This window comes from Mytilus galloprovincialis, chromosome 3 (genome assembly GCF_965363235.1).
Source record: "Mytilus galloprovincialis chromosome 3, xbMytGall1.hap1.1, whole genome shotgun sequence".
Taxonomy (NCBI): Eukaryota; Metazoa; Mollusca; class Bivalvia; order Mytilida; family Mytilidae; genus Mytilus; species Mytilus galloprovincialis.
The window spans coordinates 10,693,395-10,715,018 of record NC_134840.1 but is presented as its reverse complement, the minus strand read 5'-3'; the positions used below and the strand labels follow the sequence as shown (position 1 = coordinate 10,715,018).

Below are 21,624 nucleotides of genomic sequence, written 5' to 3'. Positions count from 1 at the left end.
CAAATTCCTTTATATTTATGAGCCGTGTTTCTTTTGATAAAGATTTGAACGAGCGATGAACTTTCTCCAGCTGTTCAAGATTTAAATGTGTGTAACGGTACAGATTAGATCTGTCATAGATACAGAATTAGAACGACTGATGAAGTATAGCAAATTGCCACCTAAGTTAAAGTAATCAAATCAATTAAGAATGACTAATATTTATTATGTATAATTACACAGGCTTGTATTCAAGACATAATATATATACAAAAGTAATAAAAACATAAGATAATAAAAAAATACATAATATAAAATTGGCGTTACGGGCAACATATGCTAGCAATTGATATGTATTTAAAAAATAAAAATAAAATACATATCTCAATTAAATTCACATTATTCGAGCATCTATCGCGGCACTTGCACTTGACGACAGAGTGTAGATGTGGTACCGTGACTTCAAATAACTTTCACCATATACTTTAAGGAGAAAGTCACGAGCCACTTTAGTATACATCAAACAGAAACATAACTCGTAGAGTATTGAATGAAACCTCAAACAATGTGAACCTAATAGCAAAGCGAGCCTTTTAAAAGAGAGTATTTACAAGAGCTCGAAGCATAATTCAAAGAACAATATGTTACTTCAAAATACCTCTCTACATGACATGTTGAGCGCTGGCCCATCCCATGTCAAACATATGTAACTCAAGTATACCCACTCTTTTAGTTTATTTAATTAATTTTAATACCTGCATGTTGAGCGCTGGCCATGATGTGTGAACTAAACAGACATAACAAATGACGTTCATATCAAAATGCATTTGGTTGTTATAAGATTTTATAGATAGATTTATACTTTTTAAGAAAGTCATGACATTTTTTAAAAATAATAGTTTACATAGCATAAACTCTCTCTCTGTGTGGTCTCTTGCGCATGTCTAGCCTACCATTTAAATCTACACACTGTCATATGGTGTTTGAATTCCTAAATATTAAAATCTATGGCGAACGTAAATATCGTATCATGTCTATCACATCAACTATTATAATAAAGGTAACTGGAATTGCTACAAACAGTGTTGCCGACCATCCTATTGCTTTAGATTCAGGTCTTTTATCATCTATAGAATTCCTTTTCTGAATTACCCTTGACAGTGATGACTTGTTAACACTTATATTTCCCTTTACATTATCTTCAAAGTCTTTCTGAACCAAGTTTTCAACTTTTGTCTCCGAAATGTTAGCTCCATCAAGAAAGTGCCATTTCTGATTTATTTTCTGCATAGAACATTTACAGTTGAGAAGTTTTGGCCGTGTCTCTACAACTGAACAATTTGCTAATTTATTGGTATACAAACTAAAATTGAGAATGGAAATGGAAATAAGGAATGAGTCAAAGAGACACAAACCCGATCAAAGAGCAGAAAAACATCAGAAGGCCACTAATGGTTCTTCAACACAGCGAAAAAATGCTGTCTTTCCTTGGTAGCCGTTTTTTTATGTAACACAACGGCATGAAAATATATATAAATAACAAATATATTGCCTTTTTATTTACACATATTATGTGTAAACTAGTATTATGACAATAGATATATTTTTACGACAATTGTCAACGTGAAACATAAAACGTTGTGATTGTGTCCTTAACGTTTTCGTATTTCAACTTCGCCAATTGGAACTCTTAATTTAATAGCTTCGTTGGTAGTATCTCTAAAAAGGAAATTGTAATAGCAAAAGCAAGCTCCTGAATATTGTATCGTCTGTGAAATATATAATTCCAAATGCAGGCGCAAGCACAAAAGATGTAGCACTTTAATATATTATAACATGGTAAGAGTTAGCTGATTTATAATGCATGCTAAGCTATTATTTATATATGTAGGTAATTCAGCTTTAATACCTACAGCTAAGCATTATATTATTAATCAGCTAATAGAATAACACCAACCTAAGCATGATAAGAAGATGGTAAAATGCCAAACATCAAAGACACGGCTGGTAATCTACACACGCAGAACATTTGGTTCTGCAATGAAAACCGTGAGAGGATTTTTCGGTTGTGCTTGAGTGGAGCAATAATTATTGTCCCCGTTTTGAAAGGTATATACATTTCTAAATCGCAATTTTCTTATTCGACTGATCAAAATATTGAAAATCGGAGAATGCTATGCTGTGGTGATTACTTTAACGAAGAGATACATGTATCATTTACTGTTGTACGTGGAGTTGAACTCCTAAAAAATCAGTTGCCGCACGAGAATTTGCCTAAAAAGTGACATTTCGATTTTAAAATGGCTCTAATTACAGACCCACAAGTTCAAATTTACTTTTTATTCGGTCAATGGGTATGGATGTCGTTTTGGAAGGCGTGGACGCTGTCCAGTGTTGATCGACATCTTAATAAATCTAAAAACCTCATATTTGCATTATGACATGCGTGAGGGGATCGGTTCTGATTGAGGACATCGTGAATGCGTGAGGGGACGTGAAATCATAATATTATATCCAAATTATGAGTATTTGAAAGTTGCCTAAATGTGGTCAGATTGTTTATGAAAAAACACATTTGTGTGCATTTACAAAATTAATGAGATAGAATTTTGAAATACATTGTGGGAAGATAGGTTTTAGGAGCAATAAAAGGAAATATTTTGTCAACGATTTGTTTCTAGCTACAAATAAAAGTTGAAAAATTTCATATCAGCCCAGTATATATTTTTTACGAAAAGAGTTAACTCCCCTTGTATTGCGTATTTTTTTTAAAAATGGATCGCTAAAACACAAATTTTGATATTCAGTTGAATATTTTGATTTAAACAATACATCACAAAGTTTTCTGTATATGAATAAACAGAACCAATAAATTGCAAATATGTCTCCAATAAAGGCAACAGTAGTAAACCGTTGTCGAAATTCATAAATTGATTGAGAAAAAACAAATTCGGACTACAAACTAAAACTGAGGGAAACACATCAACTATAAGAGGAAAACTACGACACAACAACAACATAAATTTAAACTTTAACACACACAGAAACGAATTACAATTTAACAATGGCCATTTTCCGGACTTGGCACAGGACATTTTAAGAAAAAATGGTGGGATGAACCCGGTTTTGTGGCATGCCAAACCTCCCGCTTCTACGGCAATGGTAAATATATCAGTTAAAGACAACATTAAATGACAGGACTACAATACAAATAAATGATAGAACATATAGGACAGAGAAACACTCCAATTATAGCTATCAAAAGGTACCAGGTTTAAAAAACACTTATATGTCAGACGCGTCTTTCGTCAACACACGGCTTACCAGTGACGCTCAGATGAAAACAGTTTGAAAGCCAAGACAAGTACGTTGAGGACCAAAAGTTCCGAAAAGTTGTGTCTAATACGGCTAGGGTTTCTGTCTGGAATAAGAACATCCTTGTTATTTCGAATAATTCATAATTTTGCAACCAGTGATGTTTTATATAATGACTATATAATAGATATACATGATAAAATCGAAGTGGTGACTAACTACACAATAAAAACGGATACATAAAATTACCTAAACCAGCACATAAAAATTCACAGCCGAGTTAGCCAAAACCATAAACGCCCAAAGTGGCGTAATATGTGAATTTCTTAAACAATATCCCAAAAATAGGATAGACTGAATTCAGGATTAGATTTGCAATACTGATAGAACATTTATCAATAACAATGAAAATTACAATATTAATTAATATCAAATTGTGGTAGTAAACTATATCGATTATTTGCCCAAATCCACGAATTTGGACACATATTTGAAATTTATTGGTTAGACTTTTATTCATAAAAAGAAAACATGGTCATTTATTGTTATTTCAAAATTCTATCTCATAATTTTTATTTATGCACACAAATTTGTTTTTTCATAAACAATCTAACCATATTGAGGCAACTTTCAACGACTGATAGCTTGAATATAGAGATATGATTTCAAGTCCCCTCACGCATTCACGATGTCCTCAATCAGAACCGATTCCCTCACGCATGACAACTTGATAATATGAGTTTTTAGATTTATTAAGATGTCTATCAACACCGGACAGCGTCCACGCCGCCAAAAACGACATGCATACCCATTGACCGAATAAAAAGTAAATTTGAACTTGTAGGTCTGTTAATAGAACCATTTTAAAATCTAATTGCACTGTTTTAGGCAAATTCTCGTGCGGCAACTGATTTTTTAGGAGTTCAACTCCACGTACAACAGTAAATGATACATGTATCTCTTTGTTAAAGTAATCACCACAGCATAGCATTCTCCGATTTTAAATATTTTGATCAGTCGAATAAGAAAATTGCGATTTAGAAATGTACATACCTTTTGAAGCGGTGACAATTACTCCACTCAAGCACAACCGGAAAATCCTCTCACGGTTTTCATTGCAGAACCAAATGTTCTGCGTGTGTAGATTACCAGCCGTGAAAGAAGAGAGATAAGATATGATTCTAAATATGAAAAATAACCAAATATATTAAAAATCTGCACAAACTGTGCACTTACGGTCGTTTCCATTTCAAGACTTAAAAACATTTTTAAATGACTGAAATTAGCATTTTTTCTAACAATCCCAATTTCAATGAAATATCAGCTACATATATTTTAAAGAATTCTTACCATCAGTTGATGCTGCAACCAAAGGTATATCTGTAATGTTAAAATATCAAGAATTATATTTGAATTTCTATATACATTTGAACCATGTGTTTACGCATACATAAATTTAAGGGTACTAACGTTTCACAGTTACATTTGGTTCGTTATTTGGTGTGGAGGGCCGTTTAATTCAATTTGCAGGTTTTTTTTAATATGTTTTATGGTCTGGTTCGTTAGTTTTTTGTTCAAAATTAAAAATGTATTAAGTTGTTGGTTATATTTGCGGCCTTGTCATGTTGTTATGATATTTAATATATGTATACGTCGTAAAAATTTTGCAATGTGGTATGGGCATTGCTCATTGTTGAAGACCGTAGGGTGACCTATAGTAGTTAATTTCTGTATTATTTGGTCTCTTGTAAAGAGTTGTCTCATTGGAAATTACAGCACACCTTTTTTTCATAATTACAGATAAAAAGAAAGTAAAATAAGACAGAAAGAAAATATATCATATAGGACAATATCAAATCCACTGAAGGATTATGGTTTGAGGCTGATACAAAGTTTGGGTGTGTGCGTGTGTTTTTTGTGTAGTTTGATCGAACATGAAAGCGTTTGTCTGTGTGCGCGATGAGTACTTTAACGGTACCAGTTTTACTGTATCAGATGCCAATTTTATAATTAATGGATCTTCAGTGATTGGACATTTTTTTGTAACATGGATATAAAAAACTCGAACACTAAACCGAAAAATGGTGTTTATACACTTAAATTGCTTAATTATAATTGATGCTCCAAAATTATTATTTTTTAAAGAATCAAGAAAGTAAATTCTATTCATTGCGTAATTGTAAAAAGATTCTCTGAAAGGTTTTTTTTTTTTTTAATTCAAAGCTTATTTATTGTTAAGGGGGAAATGATAAAAAGGTTATAACTTAAAAAATACAAGATGACGTCCACTAATATGAGGCAAATTCAACGTTTTTGCTATATATATGCATGTTGTATCAACTATTATATTATTTGTTTGTGCGTTAACTTTCTCTGTGATGAATATTCTTGCGTGTGTTTGAGCTGTGTTTCTGTCATGTAGTGTTGTCATTTTAATAAAAGCGATATATTTTTTTAACATTGTCAAAAAGCTGGATGTTTGCCTAGCCATAAACCAGTTTCAACCCACCATTTTTTCTTAAAATGTCCTGTACCAAGTCAGGAATATGGCAGTTGTTATCAAATAGTTCGTTTCTATTTATATCGGCGTTTTTTTGTTGTTGCACTTCATCTTATAGTTGAGGTGTTTCCCTCGGTTTTAGTATGAAATCGGATTTGTGACTTTTCAACACCGGTATACGTACTACTGATGCTTCATTTCCTAAACACCCTGATACACAGCTACTTTTGCATAGGTACTATTTCTGTACTAAAATTATGTAGTACTGGAAATTTACCTTCATTATTTAGTACTATTTCTTTATTTTAAAAATTATTGTAATATTTAGGTACTTGTATTTTACAGTACTTAATTTGTACTAAATATTTTGGTACAGAAATAATACAATATTCCATGTTTGAAAATCATAGTTTTAAGAAATCTGAAATAGAAAAACTTTCAAAATGCTGAAAATGTAACGGTAGTAACCAAAAATCTGTAGTACCTAAATTTTAAGTACAAATCAAGTACTGTAAAATACAGGTACCTAAATATTACAATAATTTTAGAGTAACAAAATGGTACTGAATATTAAAAGTAAATTTCAAGTACTACAGATTTTTAGTACAGAAATAGTACCTATGCAAAAGTAGCTGTGTATACACAAAATGAATTTGAGATCATTAGGTGGTTGGTAATCTCAGAACGCTTATATAAATCATTCGCTGAGTCGAAGAGCTACAACTTCATAAATTATTGTAATTCCAGAGAGTACAGAAAATACAGTAGTTTTAGTAACGAATGGACAAAACCACAAATAACCGCATCTTCTGGTACATGTAGGTAACCAATACTGTGTACTCTATGCTCAGATGAAATTCCATTCTTGAAATTGTGTTACATTTTATGGCATAAAAAATATACATGTTTAACTTGTTAAAAGGGAGGTACATGTACCATCCGTCGATATAATAAATGGTTTATTTTTATCATTTGAATATGATGAGATGTTTGGTAGTTAAAACTTCCTTAAAGCAGTCTGAGAACACCGTATATTTCTAGAAGGACAACATACAATTCAAATAACGTTAAAAATAACTTACACTGTTGACAAATGACTTTATGTAGATTAGAACAGTTACTAGTCCTGACAAAAGAGCCATTAGAAACAACACAATTTTGTATTTTTCCTTGACATACTCCCACTGCTGACCACAACGTAATCCTTCCTCCCATGCATTTCGGTTCTTCATCGGACCATTTAGTCCATGTAACTGTGTGATTGTCTAGCCATTTGTGCTTTTGAAGGTTTTCGTGCCATACCATACCAATCCAATAACCAGTGTTATTACTGAAATAATTATACTTATCGAACCAGATGCTCCGCAGGGCGCAGCTTTGTACGACCGCAGAGGTCGAACCCTGAACAGTTGGGGCAAGCATGGACACAACATTCAAGCTTGATACAGCTCTGATTTTGGATTGTGATTAAATAGTTAACACAGCAAAGGTTTCTGACACAGAATAAATGTGGTCTCATGAACTTAAATTAATAATAGTTTTGCTAAAACTATGCTGTCGAAAATGAATCCCCTCAACAACAAAAAAAATTTGAAGAAAAATGAAAAATTCTTTTCATTTCTGAAATGAGAAAAATATTACCCCTCACCCCTCCCCATTTTTTTTCACCTCCTCCAATCCCTTATTCCAAAAATAATCTCAATTCAAATTTCTAATTAAGTTGGCAACAATAACTACTTATTTAAATAACTTAGTCATGGTTAAAATTAATATTAAGTATCAGTAACTTCTAAAAATAAATTTACAGCTACACATCTCAAGACAATTATCACTTCCGTTAACATAATTTAAAAGCAGTGTAAGGGAGGTAATCAAGTAATCAAACATATATATAACAGTATTCTTGAAATTTTAATTGGAAATGGATTACCTCTCTTACACTGCTTTTAAATTGTCTAAATTGTCCTTTAACCAGAAAAACCCTGGTTTTGCTCCTTTTTTGCCCCTAATTGCTTCATGATTTGATCCATTATCCCCTATAACCATCCCTTTGTAGTATGGAAACTTGTGGTATAATTTCAGAGAGATTTAACTTAAACACAAGTTATTGACTGAAAACTACAAAAATGCTTATTTGGGCCCCTTTTTTGGCCCCTCACTCATTGAAACCCCCATGGAGCAAGAACCCCAAAACTCAATTCCAGCCTTTCCTTTGTAGTATAAAACCTTGTAGTATAATTTCAGAGAGATCCATACACTTAAACACAAGTTATTGTCTGTAAACTAGAAAAAATGCTTCTTTTTTGGCCCTTTTTTTGCCCCTTATTCCTAAATGTTCAGGGATATTTACCCCAAACTGACACCAATTATTTCCTTCGTTATATGGAACATTGTGGTACAATGTCAGAGAGATTTAACTTAAACACAAGTTATTGACTGAAAACTACAAAAATGCTTATTTGGGCCCCTTTTTTGGCCCCTCACTCATTGAAACCCCCATGGAGCAAGAACCCCAAAACTCAATTCCAGCCTTTCCTTTGTAGTATAAAACCTTGTAGTATAATTTCAGAGAGATCCATACACTTAAACACAAGTTATTGTCTGTAAACTAGAGAAAATGCTTCTTTTTTGGCCCCTTTTTTGCCCCTTATTCCTAAATGTTCAGGGATATTTACCCCAAACTGACACCAATTATTTCCTTCGTTATATGGAACATTGTGGTACAATGTCAGAGAGATCCATACACTTAAACATAAGTTATTGTCGCGAAACTTCAAAAATGCTTGTTTTTTGGCCTTTTTTGGAGCTTAATTCCTAGACTGTTTGCCCCATAACCCTTAAAATAAATCCAAACCTTCTACTTAATGGTATGAACATTATGGTACAATTTCAGAGTAATTACTTATACACAACTTATTATCCTGAAACTAGATAAATGTATGTTTTGGGCCCCTAATTCCTAAAATGATGGGACCATAACCCCCAAAATTAATCCCAACCTTCCTTTTGTGGTAATAAACATTGTGTTAAAATTTTAATGATTTCTATTTACTTATACTTAAGTTATTATCCGGAAACCATCCGTCTTCGGACGACGCTAACGACGACGCCGATGACGACGACGTGATACCAATATACGACCGCAAAAAAGTAATAAAATTTGACTGCGTTTGACTGTCTACATTACATTGAATTTGTACAGTTTATACATGTATGCACAACTTGAAAGTTGTACAGATTACACATGTATACCTCTCTTGATAGTTGTACAGATTACACATGAATACTTCTCTTGCTAATTGTAGTTTATAAATGTATACCTTTCTTGATAGTTGTACAGATTACACATGTATACATCACTTGATAGTTGTACAGATTGCAGATGTTTACCTCTCTTGATAGTTTGTACAGATTACACATGAATACTTCTATTGCTAATTGTAGTTTATAAATGTATACCTTTCTTGATAGTTGTACAGTTTATACATGTTTACCTACCTTGATAATTGTGTACAGTTTATACATGTATTCCTACCTTGATAGTTGGGTCGTTAATACATGTATATCTATCTCGATAGTTGTACAGTTTATACATGTATACTTCTCTTGGTTTATACATAAAATTGAGAAGGGAAATGGGGAATGTGTCAAAGCGACAACAACCCGACCACAGAGCAGTCAACAGCCTAAGGCCATCAATGGTATACCTACCTTGATAATTGTGTACAGTTTATACATACATTCCTAACTTGATAATTGTGTACAGTTTATACATGTATACCTACTATGATAATTGTGTACAGTTTATACATATGTACCTTGAGAATATATATCCCACTAGATATATTTACATACCTTAGGTGTATTTGCTCAGTTTTGAATACTGTTGCTTGGGTTTTGAGTTGTTTTTGTTGGTACAGCATACCAGTAAGGTATTTGTCATTGTTTGCATTGTATATTCCATTTCTTTGTGTATATCACAAGTCATATCTAACATATCTGCGCAAGTCTCAACTTCTTTTGGAATAAATCTACCAACTCTGATCACCCGCAGTGTAGTCTTAATTGCGAAAATAGAAAAAATGTAAATGAATTGGAAACAGGATTTTTGGAGCCTTTGTCAGATCCACCATTAAAGTGTTTTTTTGAAAGACCCTTATATAGTCAAAGTATCCAGTAAAGGGAAAAAGATTCGTTTCTTCATCTTTGGTTGATTTCTACAGAAAATATAAACCACACCTTACAACAACAAAATGGTAACAGGAAATATTTCAGTGATGATAATTACAATACTTACATCCCATTAAGTTGTAGATACTGAATGATATCTTTTATAATCTGCCATCTACCTTCATCTTTGATCATAACGATGTCCATGTTCTTCTCTTTACATAGTTTTCGTGCATGGGTCAAATTCACGTCTTTATTATCAAGGTGAATGTAATGGAATGACCATGCTCCAACCTTCCATAAAGTGTTCAAAGCCGGAGATGCTGTTATAACGTTTGTAATCTCTGTTGTCGAAGACAATTCTTCTGTAGGTGTGGCTGATGATAGTTTTAAGTTAATATTACTTGTTGTTATCTCTGTAGGTGGCGCTGTTGTTATCTCTGTAGGTGTGGCTGACGATAGTGTTAAGTTATTACTAATTGTTGTTATCTCTGTGGGTGTGGCTGACGACAGTGTCAAGTTATTACTACTTGTTGTTATCTCTGTAGGTGTGGCTGACGACAGTGTTAAGTTATTACTACTTGTTGTTATCTCTGTGGGTGTGGCTGACGACAGTGTCAAGTTATTACTACTTGTTGTTATCTCTGTAGGTGTGGCTGACGACAGTGTTAAGTTATTACTACTTGTTGTTTTCTCTGTGGGTGTGGCTGACGACAGTGTCAAGTTATTACTACTTGTTGTTATCTCTGTAGGTGTGGCTGACGACAGTGTTAAGTTATTACTACTTGCTGTTATCTCTGTAGGTGGGGCTGACGACAGTGTTAAATTACTACTTGCTTTTATCTCTGTGGGTGGGGCTGACGACAGTGTTAAGTTATTACTACTTGTTGTTATCTCTGTAGGTGTGGCTGACGACAGTGTCAAGTTATTACTACTGGTTGTTATCTCTGTAGGTGTGGCTGACGACAGTGTCAAGTTATTACTACTTGTTGTTATCTCTATACGTGACCTGTCTGTAACGAAAAAAGGATGTCTTCAGGAACAAATATAACACCAGATATTTCCAGAAATAAATTTGTAAACTTATAATAGACTTCCAAACCTTACATGCTACCAAACCGAACATTATTCCAACATTTAAACCAGGTTTTTTTACTTTGACATTTTTTTTTCACGAGCACAACTCTACAATTGAAATGCTTCAAGTTCAACACTTAGAATTAAACAACTTTTCTTTTTCAAGGTCCTTATTAGCAAAAAGATTTTGTTCCCCAAAGACCGATGAGAAATTAAGAACAATTTTTTTTAAACAATCAAAACAACAAAGTAGAACATCAAAATCAATTACCTTACTCCCACATTCTAATACCCTCCACATTTTGGGTGTGTGTGTTTTATTTTAATTTGCATCACTTTAAAAGAGTAATGTGACAAGAGTTTGTAGATAAAATTCTACCATACAAAATGAGGGCCCTGATTTTGTTTGTCTGTTCTATAATTTGTAAATCAGGAGGACTCTGTATCAAGCTGATAGCACGCCCAATCTAGATTAGGTTGTTATCCCTACTTTTTATATAGGATTGTTTGCATGATCAGGGAAATGTTTGGAAAAGAAAATCATTTCTGAAAATCCTTCATTCACCGATTTCGATTGTATGTAAATGTTTCCGTTTTCTATTTATATTTCTACTACAGTCTTTTCTTAAAAACTGACAAAAATGTCAAAAAACAAAGCACTGGAAACTATTCGTTGCTGAAGAAAAGATTGTCAAAACCATATTTGAATTTTATTTACAAGTTCCGTTAGACTATGGGGCTTTTGATAACTTTTCAAATTGTAATTTGACTTGTGTTTTGTTGTAGACTATATGTTGACCCTATATGTCTTTTGATAATTTGTGTAGTTGGGATGTTACCCCATTACCGCACACAGCACATCTCTTTCTATTCAACTGGTCCGGTAGCATTACGCTCACACAAAAGGTTAGACTACATGGTATTACACTGTAACTTCTGTTTATAGACTTATCTACTATCTAGTACTGTCGTTTTTAAAATTTAAAGTGTACCAGCTCAAAGCATAAATATTATGTTGTATTTCTGAACATTTAATTAATAATTTATGCTGTGAACTACACATGAATGTGGTATGGTTTTAGGTATTAACCAACCCCTGAATCAGAAGGATAAGGCTAAATCCATCATATCGACATGCAGTTTACAAGAAACCTTAAAAAAAATCCACGACATACATCCGATCTGGAAATATTTCCACAGTGAATCCCAATATACAGAGAGTCTGTGATTTTGTTAGATAAATCAAATAAACAAGCCGTCTAACGCAAGCTTTAGTGGTTGACGAAAACGAAGTACGGTTGTTACAGAACTTTAAATGTTGTAAAAACTATGGACGACTGATGCAAAAGGATATGAAAAAACTCACATGACCCTTCCAAAAGCCAGGGATTTAAGAAAGTAGAATCCAACCTTCAGAGTAATTCTTGTGTTTGTTTCTGTGTCATTTCATCAGTGTTAAGATTTCGTTTAAAATATTATAGTTCATCTATTTGTGAGTTACATATTTACAACAATTATACCGATAATACTGGTAAAATAAAAATTGTATATGTTGCATTTGTACATATTAACGTTTTTAACTATAAACAAGATAAACTCACTGCTTTCACATAACATATTACACATTCCATTGCAATCCTTAGTTCTGAAATTAAATTCCTGAGTGAAGGACACACATTTTCTTTCAATACCATTGCAGTGAGTATCATACGTTGGATTCGTACAAGAAGGGTCACCAGTATACCAGTGTGCCCAGGTAAGGGGTTCACCATCGTCCCACACGTGACGTAATGTTTGTAGCTCCCAATAGAGTCCGATCCACATACATCCACTTCCCCTTAAAACAAGATGAATGGCAAGTTAAAGTTGTTATTCCTATTGAAATGGGGAAACATATTCGAGAAAAAACAATAAAAAAAACCTGCAAATTTAACAAAGCAAATATATTCATAAATGAATTGTGGAAACTTACGTTGTTATTTTATTTCATTAAATTCAACGACATTCATGTTTTTTTGGTAAGAAATGAATGCCCGTTTTGCAGTTTTATGGGAGAGTAAAGGCGATGTTCGATGCAATTATATTGGACATTACAAATGGCGATAGAAGTATTTTCATTGGATCATAAATCGGTGATCAATCGTATATTTTGACAGAACTCTTACATATTTCTGTTTTTGTAAATGTTTTATCACCATGAGGTTGTCGGGAATGTGTGTTCCTGTTCAGGAAATTTATTTGTTTGCACGTGTAACCCTACAAAACATTCACACAGTTATTAAGTCATAGCCTCTAAAGGTCTGATGCATGTGTTCGTAGTTGTGTGAAGGCTGGCATGTTAAATATGTTTTATCAGAATATTACTACTTTATGAGATTATTGAAGCTGTTAATTTTCTCCTTGATAATATTTATGTACGTTTCGGCAACAAAGTTTATCGACAGGTTGTAGGTATCCCCATGGGCACTAATTGAGCCACTTTAATAGCAGACTTGTTTTTGTACTGTTACGAATCTCAGTTTATGACTATTTTTTACAACTCAGTAAAGACACGTCGAAATTGCATTAATTGGAAAATTCTACTACGCTTACCCTTATCTTGATGATATTTGTTCGTTAAATAATCAAGAATGTTCTCAATATACTGCTGAAATTTACCCCAAGGAACTTACTCTGAATAAAGCAAATTTATACGGAAATAACTGTCCTTTCCTGGATTTAAATATTTCGGCTTTGAACGGGAAACTCCACACTAAATTTTACGACAAAAGGGACAATTTTTCGTTCACTATTGTTATATTTCCATTTTCAGATCGTGATTTTCCTTTGGCGCCATCTTACGGTGTTTATATTTCACAGCTCGTTCGCTATGCCCTTGTCTGTTGTGACGTTTTTTATATTAACGCACGCAATCTATGTATTACTGGTAAATTATTAAACCAGGGATATCGTTACCATAAATTACTTAAAATCTTTACTAAAGTTTTCCATAGATATAAAGATTTGGTTTTGAAGTTTGGTTGTACCTGTAGAAAACTTACTTCAAACGGGATAGCACATCCTCGTTTTTACGGAAATGTTGTTAACCGTGTCCGGAAATTTAGAAATGATCCTTGTAAACTTATCGCTCCTTTAAATAAACTTATTCTAAAAGGTTACCAATTCAACACTGTAATAAGATCATTGAATATTGTTTTATTTAATTGGTATAAATATTGATTTTGTTATGATCAGTAAATTTAAAGCAAACTAAAATATTACTAGTATGTTATATACATATACATGTACACTTTCATGAATCTAAAATCTGTCGATACCTGTAACTTGGCATTGCACAAGGTCATGTTTTTTCTATTTTTTTATTAGTTGTTAGTGGCTTTGAACTAGCTATCAGATAACTGCGAGTACTCTCAGATCTGTTCCTAGTGTTTTTTTGTTGTACAAGTACCCGGCCACGTCCACTTGTATTTTTGTCCATCTGATGAGTTGAGCCTTTTTCAACAGATTTTTATAGTTTGCTCTTATGTTGTACTGTTATACCACTGTCACAGGTAAGTTGGAGGGTTGGGATCCCGCTAACATGTTTAACCCCGCCACATTAGTCTGTAATTTAGTGGTTGTCGTTTGTTTATGTGTTTTAGTGAATTGGTGGTGAAACACCTGTAATGAAATAGTGGTGTGCCACTTGTAGTGAATTGATAGAGGGATATCTGTAGTGAATTGATGGAGTGACACATGTAGTGAATTGATGGAACGACATCTGTAGTGAATTGGTGGTGTGCAACTTGTAGTGAATTGATGGAGTGACACCTGTAGTGAATTGGTGGTGTGCCACTTGTAGTGAATTGATGGAGGGATATCTGTAGTGAATTGATGGAGTGACACCTGTAGTGAATTGGTGGTGTGACACTTGTAGTGAATGGATGGAACGACATCTATAGTGAATTGGTGGTGTGACATCTGTAGTGAATTGGTGGTGTGCCACCTGTAATGAATTGGTGGTGTTGCAACTGTAGTGAATTGGTGATGTTACACCTGTAGTTAATTGGTGATGTGACACCTGTTGTTAATTGGTGGTGTGCCACTTGAAGTGAACTGATGGAGTGACACCTGTAGTGAATTGGTGGTGTTACACCTGTTGTTAATTAGTGATGTGACACCTGTAATGAATTGGTGGAGTTACACCTGTAGTGAATTGATGGTGTTACACCTGTAGTTAATTAGTGGTGTGACATCTGTAATGAATTGGTGGAGTTCATCTGTAGTGAATTGATGGTGTTACACCTGTATTTAATTAGTGATGTGACACCTGTAATGAATTGGTGGTGTTGCAACTGTAGTGAATTGGTGATGTGACACCTGTAGTTAATTGGTGATGTGACACCTGTTGTTAATTGGTGGTGTGCCACTTGTAGCGAATTGATGAAGTGACACCTGTAGTGATTTGGTGGTGTTACACCTGTTGTTAATTGGTGATGTGACACCTGTTGTTGATTGGTGGAGTGCCACTTGTAGTGAATTAATGGAGGGACATCTGTAGTGAATTGGTGGTGTTACACCTGTTGTTAATTTGAAATGTGACACCTGTTGTTAATTGGTGGTATGCCACTTGTAGTGAATTGATGGATTTATACCTGTAGTGAATTGGTGGTGTGCCACTTGTAGTGAATTGCTGTAGGGACATCTGTAGTGAATTGATGGAGTGACACCTATAGAGATTGGTGGCGTGACACCTGTAGTGAATTTGTGATGTGACACCTGTTGTTAATTGGTGGTGTGCCACTTGTAGTGAATTGAAGGATTTAAACCTGTAGTGAATTGGTTGTGTGCCACTTGTAGTGAATTGATGGAGGGACATCTGGAGTTAATTGTCGGTGTAACACCTGTAGCGAATTGGTGGTTTGACACCTGTGGTGAATTTGTGATGTAACACCTGTAGTGAATTGATGGAGTGACACCTGTAGTGAATTGGTGGTGTGACACCTGTAGTGAATTGGTGATGTGACATATGTAGTGAATTGGTTGTGTGTCACTTGTAGTAAATTGATGGAGTGACATCTGTATTGAATTGGTGGTGTAACACCTGTAGTGAATTGGTGGTGTGACACCTAGGGTGAATTGGCGATGTGACATATGTAGTGAACTGGTTGTGTGCCACTTGTAATGAATTGATGGAGGGACATCTGTAACACATCTGTAGTGAATTGATGGAATGATCTCTGTAGCGAATTGGTGATGTGACACCTGTGGTGAATTTGTGGTGTTACACCTGTAGTGAATTGCTGATGTGACATATGCAGTGAATTGGTGGAGTAACACCTGTCGTGAATTGGTGATGTGACATATGTAGTGAATTGGGGGTGTTACACCTGTAGTGAATTGGTGATGTGACATATGTAGTGAATCACTGGTGTAACACCTGTAGTGAATAAGTGATGTGATATATGTAGAGAATCAGTGGTGTAACATCTGAAGTGAATTAGTGATGTGACATAGATAGTGAATCAGTGGTGTAACACTTGTAGTGAATTGATGGTGTTACATCTGCAACTAATTCATGGTGTTACACCTGTAGTGAATTGGTTGTGTGCCACTTGTAGTGAATTGATGGAGGGACATCTGTAGTGAATTGGTGGTGTGACATCTGTAGTGAATTGGTGGAGTTACACCTGTAGTGAATTGGGGATGTGACATATGTAGTGTATATGAAATAGATCGATTACAATTATATTCGCGACAATGTAATTGACAGGTATTGTTTATACTTACATGTCATGGAGGTATTGTCTATACTTACATGTCACGGAGGTATTGTCTATACTTACATGTCATGGAGGTATTGTCTATACTTACATGTCATGAAGGTATTGTCTATACGTACATGTCAACACCATCGAGATAATCCTTCACTAAGTTATAGATAAGTTCTGATTCTATCGTTGCTATCTTCATATCGAATGAGTTACATATATCTGCAGCTTCGTTAGAACTGACATCTCCCAAGAAAAGATGATAGAAAAGATGTGTGTTGCTTGATTCAAACAGAGTTGTAGGCGTCTTGGTGGTGGTTATGGTTTCCGTGCTTGTCACTGGAACAACTGTCAAAGGGGTTGTTACAGAAGGTTCTGTTATTTTGACTCTGTCAATGTCATCTGCTTAAGAAATAAATATTACAGCAGCTTACAGGTCAAAAGTATTATACAGGTAATATAGGGAAATAATATCATTATAAATGAGACATAAATCAAACAGAGATTAAAGAACATGGATGTAAGCAACTATAAGTCATACATACTACAGAAATAAGCAGATGTGGTAGAATATGTGGTATGAGTACCAATTAGACAACTCTCCATCCAAGTCACAATGTGTGAATAATAAACAATTATAGGTCAAAGTACAGCCTTCAATACGGAGCCTTGGCTCACACCAAACAACACTATAAAAGTCCTACAATTACTAGTGTAAAACAATTCAAACAGGAGCACCAGCGGTTAAATCTATATATATATATTAACGTCTTAATACAAGTGACAATGTTCGACCGATGAATGCAATCTGATCACCACGGTACACGGCTGAAAAAAACATTTTGTATTCATAATAACTCTACATCACAGCACATCAATGTTAAATCTGCAAATTTGCAAAAGCAAATTTTAGTTTTTCCCTCACCGGGATTCGAACTAATGCTATTGAGATATCGATACAACACCGTCCGCACTGCGTTCGTCGCTCTATAGATACATGAAGATGTGGTATGAGTGCCAATGAGACAACTCTCCATCCAAGTCATAATTAATTAAAACAATCTAATTAAAATATTGATCTCTGATATGTAGTATAACGTAATCAGAGATCAATATTTTAATTAGATTGTAATTAAAGTAAACCATGATAGGTCTAAATACGGTCTTCAACACGGAGTCAAGGCTCACACCGAACAGCAAGCTATAAAGGGCCCCAAAAATTACTAGTGTAATAACATTGAGAATGGAAATGGGGAATGTGTCAAAGAAACAACAGCCCGACCATAGAGAAGACAACAGCAGAAGGTCACCAACAGGTCTTCAATGCAGGGAGAAATTCCCGTACCGGAGGCGTCCTTTAGCTGGCCCTTAAACCAATATATATACTAGTTAAGTAAATAATGAACGCCATACTAAACTCCAAATTGTACACCAGAAACTAAAATTAAAAATAATACAAGACTAACAAAGGCCAGAGGCTCCTGACATGGGACAGGCGCAAAAATGCGGCGGGGTTAAACATGTTTATGAGATCTCAACCCCCTAGCCAATGCAGAAAAGTAAACGCATAACAATACGCACATTAAAATTCAGTTCAAGAGAAGTCGGAGTCTGATGTCAGAAGATGTAACAAAAAATATGTAATTTCTACAATAATAAGCCAAAAACTCACATGTTGCACCTAAAAATCTTCTCTATCAAATCTTATTACATTTTGAAGCGGCACAGAAGCCAGATGTTTGACGCCGGAAGCATACCTATGACGACACCTAGTGTAGGGACCAAAGAAGATAGCATCTTTTCGCGGAATTTTCTTTAATGAAGATTTTACACCGAAATAATGTAATGATTGAAATTTGAATATGAACCTGTTTTGCATTATAATAGAGATAACTGTATTGTATTTGAAGCTTTAAGGACGTCCATCGGTAGTTTTAATGTCGCAAATACCCGTTTACCTGTCTCCGCTACGCGTCGCCAGGTAAACTAAATTTGCGACAGTAAAACTACCGATGGACGTCCTTAAAGCTTCAAATACAATACAGTTATCTCTTTAATGTAAAGGCATACATTGTTTCTGGCAAAGTCCCATGCAGTTCTGCTGGCAAGAGATAGTAAGAAAACTTGACTTGATAGACAGTGTTGGATTCATTGCAACGCAATGTTCTTTTCCCCTCAGACAGTTCCGATCACTTCCGGTTTCACAATTAGGTTCACTTGTAGCCCACGGTATATTTTCTGCAACTCCACCATCCAGCCATTTGAACACGTCTTCAGTTGGACTGTATAGCATACCAATCCATAAACACTCTGTGACGCTACATTAATCGAGAATGACAAGGCTTTAAAAACACTACTAATTAAATATCAAAAGTTGATAATCAATAGAGGTGGATGGGATTAAATCAAACAGCAACCCGATGAAGCAAAAAATAAACTTAATAAGTCTAAAAGTAGGATATGCAATACATAAAAAAGAACAAGTGTCAAAGTGCAGGTTGGTCTAAAGTAAAAGAAACTTGTAAACAAATTTAACAGAGACGAAAAATAGCCATTAACAACAAATGACAAAAGCATTCAAGATCAAGTATGTGTCTCAATGAGACAGCGGCAACAAACATAACAAAACATGTTGATGACATTGTACAGTCTTTATCAATGAAAAGGTCACTATACAAACATAACAAAACATGTTGATGACATTGTACAGTCTTTATCAATGAAAAGGTCACTATACAAACATAACAAAACATGTTGATGACATTGTACAGTCTTTATCAATGAAAAGGTCACTATACAAACATAACAAAACATGTTGATGACATTGTACAGTCTTTATCAATGAAAAGGTCACTATACAAACATAACAAAACATGTTGATGACATTGTACAGTCTTTATCAATGAAAAGGTCACTATACAAACATAACAAAACATGTTGATGACATTGTACAGTCTTTATCAATGAAAAGGTCACTATACAAACATAACAAAACATGTTGATGACATTGTACAGTCTTTATCAATGAAAAGGTCACTATACAAACATAACAAAACATGTTGATGACATTGTACAGTCTTTATCAATGAAAAGGTCACTATACAAACATAACAAAACATGTTGATGACATTGTACAGTCTTTATCAATGAAAAGGTTGATGACATTGTACAGTCTTTATCAATGAAAAGGTCACTATACAAACATAACAAAACATGTTGATGACATTGTACAGTCTTTATCAATGAAAAGGTCACTATACAAACATAACAAAACATGTTGATGACATTGTACAGTCTTTATCAATGAAAAGGTTGATGAGATTGTACAGTCTTTATCAATGAAAAGGTTGATGACATTGTACAGTCTTTATCAATGAAAAGGTCACTATACAAACATAACAAAACATGTTGATGACATTGTACAGTCTTTATCAATGAAAAGGTTGATGACATTGTACAGTCTTTATCAATGAAAAGGTCACTATACAAACATAACAAAACATGTTGATGACATTGTACAGTCTTTATCAATGAAAAGGTTGATGACATTGTACAGTCTTTATCAATGAAAATGTCACTATACAAACATAACAAAACATGTTGATGACATTGTACAGTCTTTATCAATGAAAAGGTCACTATACAAACATCAAAACATGTTGATGACATTGTACAGTCTTTATCAATGAAAAGGTCACTATACAAACATAACAAAACATGTTGATGACATTGTACAGTCTTTATCAATGAAAAGGTTGATGACATTGTACAGTCTTTATCAATGATAAGGTCACTATACAAACATAACAAAACATGTTGATGACATTGTACAGTCTTTATCAATGAAAAGGTTGATGACATTGTACAGTCTTTATCAATGAAAAGGTCACTATACAAACATAACAAAACATGTTGATGACATTGGACAGTCTTTATCAATGAAAAGGTCACTATACAAACATAACAAAACATGTTGATGACATTGTACAGTCTTTATCAATGAAAAGGTTGATGACATTGTACAGTCTTTATCAATGAAAAGGTCACTATACAAACATAACAAAACATGTTGATGACATTGTACAGTCTTTATCAATGAAAAGGTCACTATACAAACATAACAAAACATGTTGATGACATTGTACAGTCTTTATCAATGAAAAGGTTGATGACATTGTACAGTCTTTATCAATGAAAAGGTCACTATACAAACATAACAAAACATGTTGATGACATTGTACAGTCTTTATCAATGAAAAGGTCACTATACAAACATAACAAAACATGTTGATGACATTGTACAGTCTTTATCAATGAAAAGGTCACTATACAAACATAACAAAACATGTTGATGACATTGTACAGTCTTTATCAATGAAAAGGTTGATGACATTGTACAGTCTTTATCAATGAAAAGGTTACTATACAAACATAACAAAACATGTTGATGACATTGTACAGTCTTTATCAATGAAAAGGTCACTATACAAACATAACAAAACATGTTGATGACATTGTACAGTCTTTATCAATGAAAAGGTCACTATACAAACATAACAAAACATGTTGATGACATTGTACAGTCTTTATCAATGAAAAGGTCACTATACAAACATAACAAAACATGTTGATGACATTGTACAGTCTTTATCAATGAAAAGGTTGATGACATTGTACAGTCTTTATCAATGAAAAGGTCACTATACAAACATAACAAAACATGTTGATGACATTGTACAGTCTTTATCAATGAAAAGGTCACTATACAAACATAACAAAACATGTTGATGACATTGTACAGTCTTTATCAATGAAAAGGTCACTATACAAACA

At 34.0% G+C, this 21,624-nt stretch overlaps 1 protein-coding gene across 1 annotated transcript; it reads right to left on the bottom strand.

The window, feature by feature from the left end:
- Nucleotides 1-801: 801 nt before the first annotated feature.
- Nucleotides 802-17,193, bottom strand: LOC143069866 (uncharacterized). The gene is made up of 6 exons (XM_076244670.1): nt 16,923-17,193; nt 12,643-12,878; nt 10,092-10,977; nt 6,877-7,124; nt 4,645-4,674; nt 802-1,310 (listed from the first exon to the last, which is right to left on the bottom strand). The coding sequence occupies exons 1-6, from the start codon at nt 16,991-16,993 to the stop codon at nt 985-987; spliced, it is 1,797 nt and encodes a 598-aa protein (XP_076100785.1). The 5' UTR covers nt 16,994-17,193; the 3' UTR covers nt 802-984.
- Between the last annotated feature and the right edge of the window lie 4,431 nt (nt 17,194-21,624).

Excerpts from the sequence above, each read along its gene's own strand:
- LOC143069866 (XM_076244670.1), bottom strand. The coding sequence starts at position 16,993 with ATGAAGATAGCAACGATAGAATCAGAACTTATCTATAACTTAGTGAAG. Across the intron at positions 12,879-16,922 it reads TATCTCGATGGTGTTGACAT|GGGAAGTGGATGTATGTGGA; the intron begins GTACGTATAGAC and ends TCTTGTTTTAAG. Across the intron at positions 7,125-10,091 it reads TATCTACAACTTAATGGGAT|TAATAACACTGGTTATTGGA; the intron begins GTAAGTATTGTA and ends TAATTATTTCAG.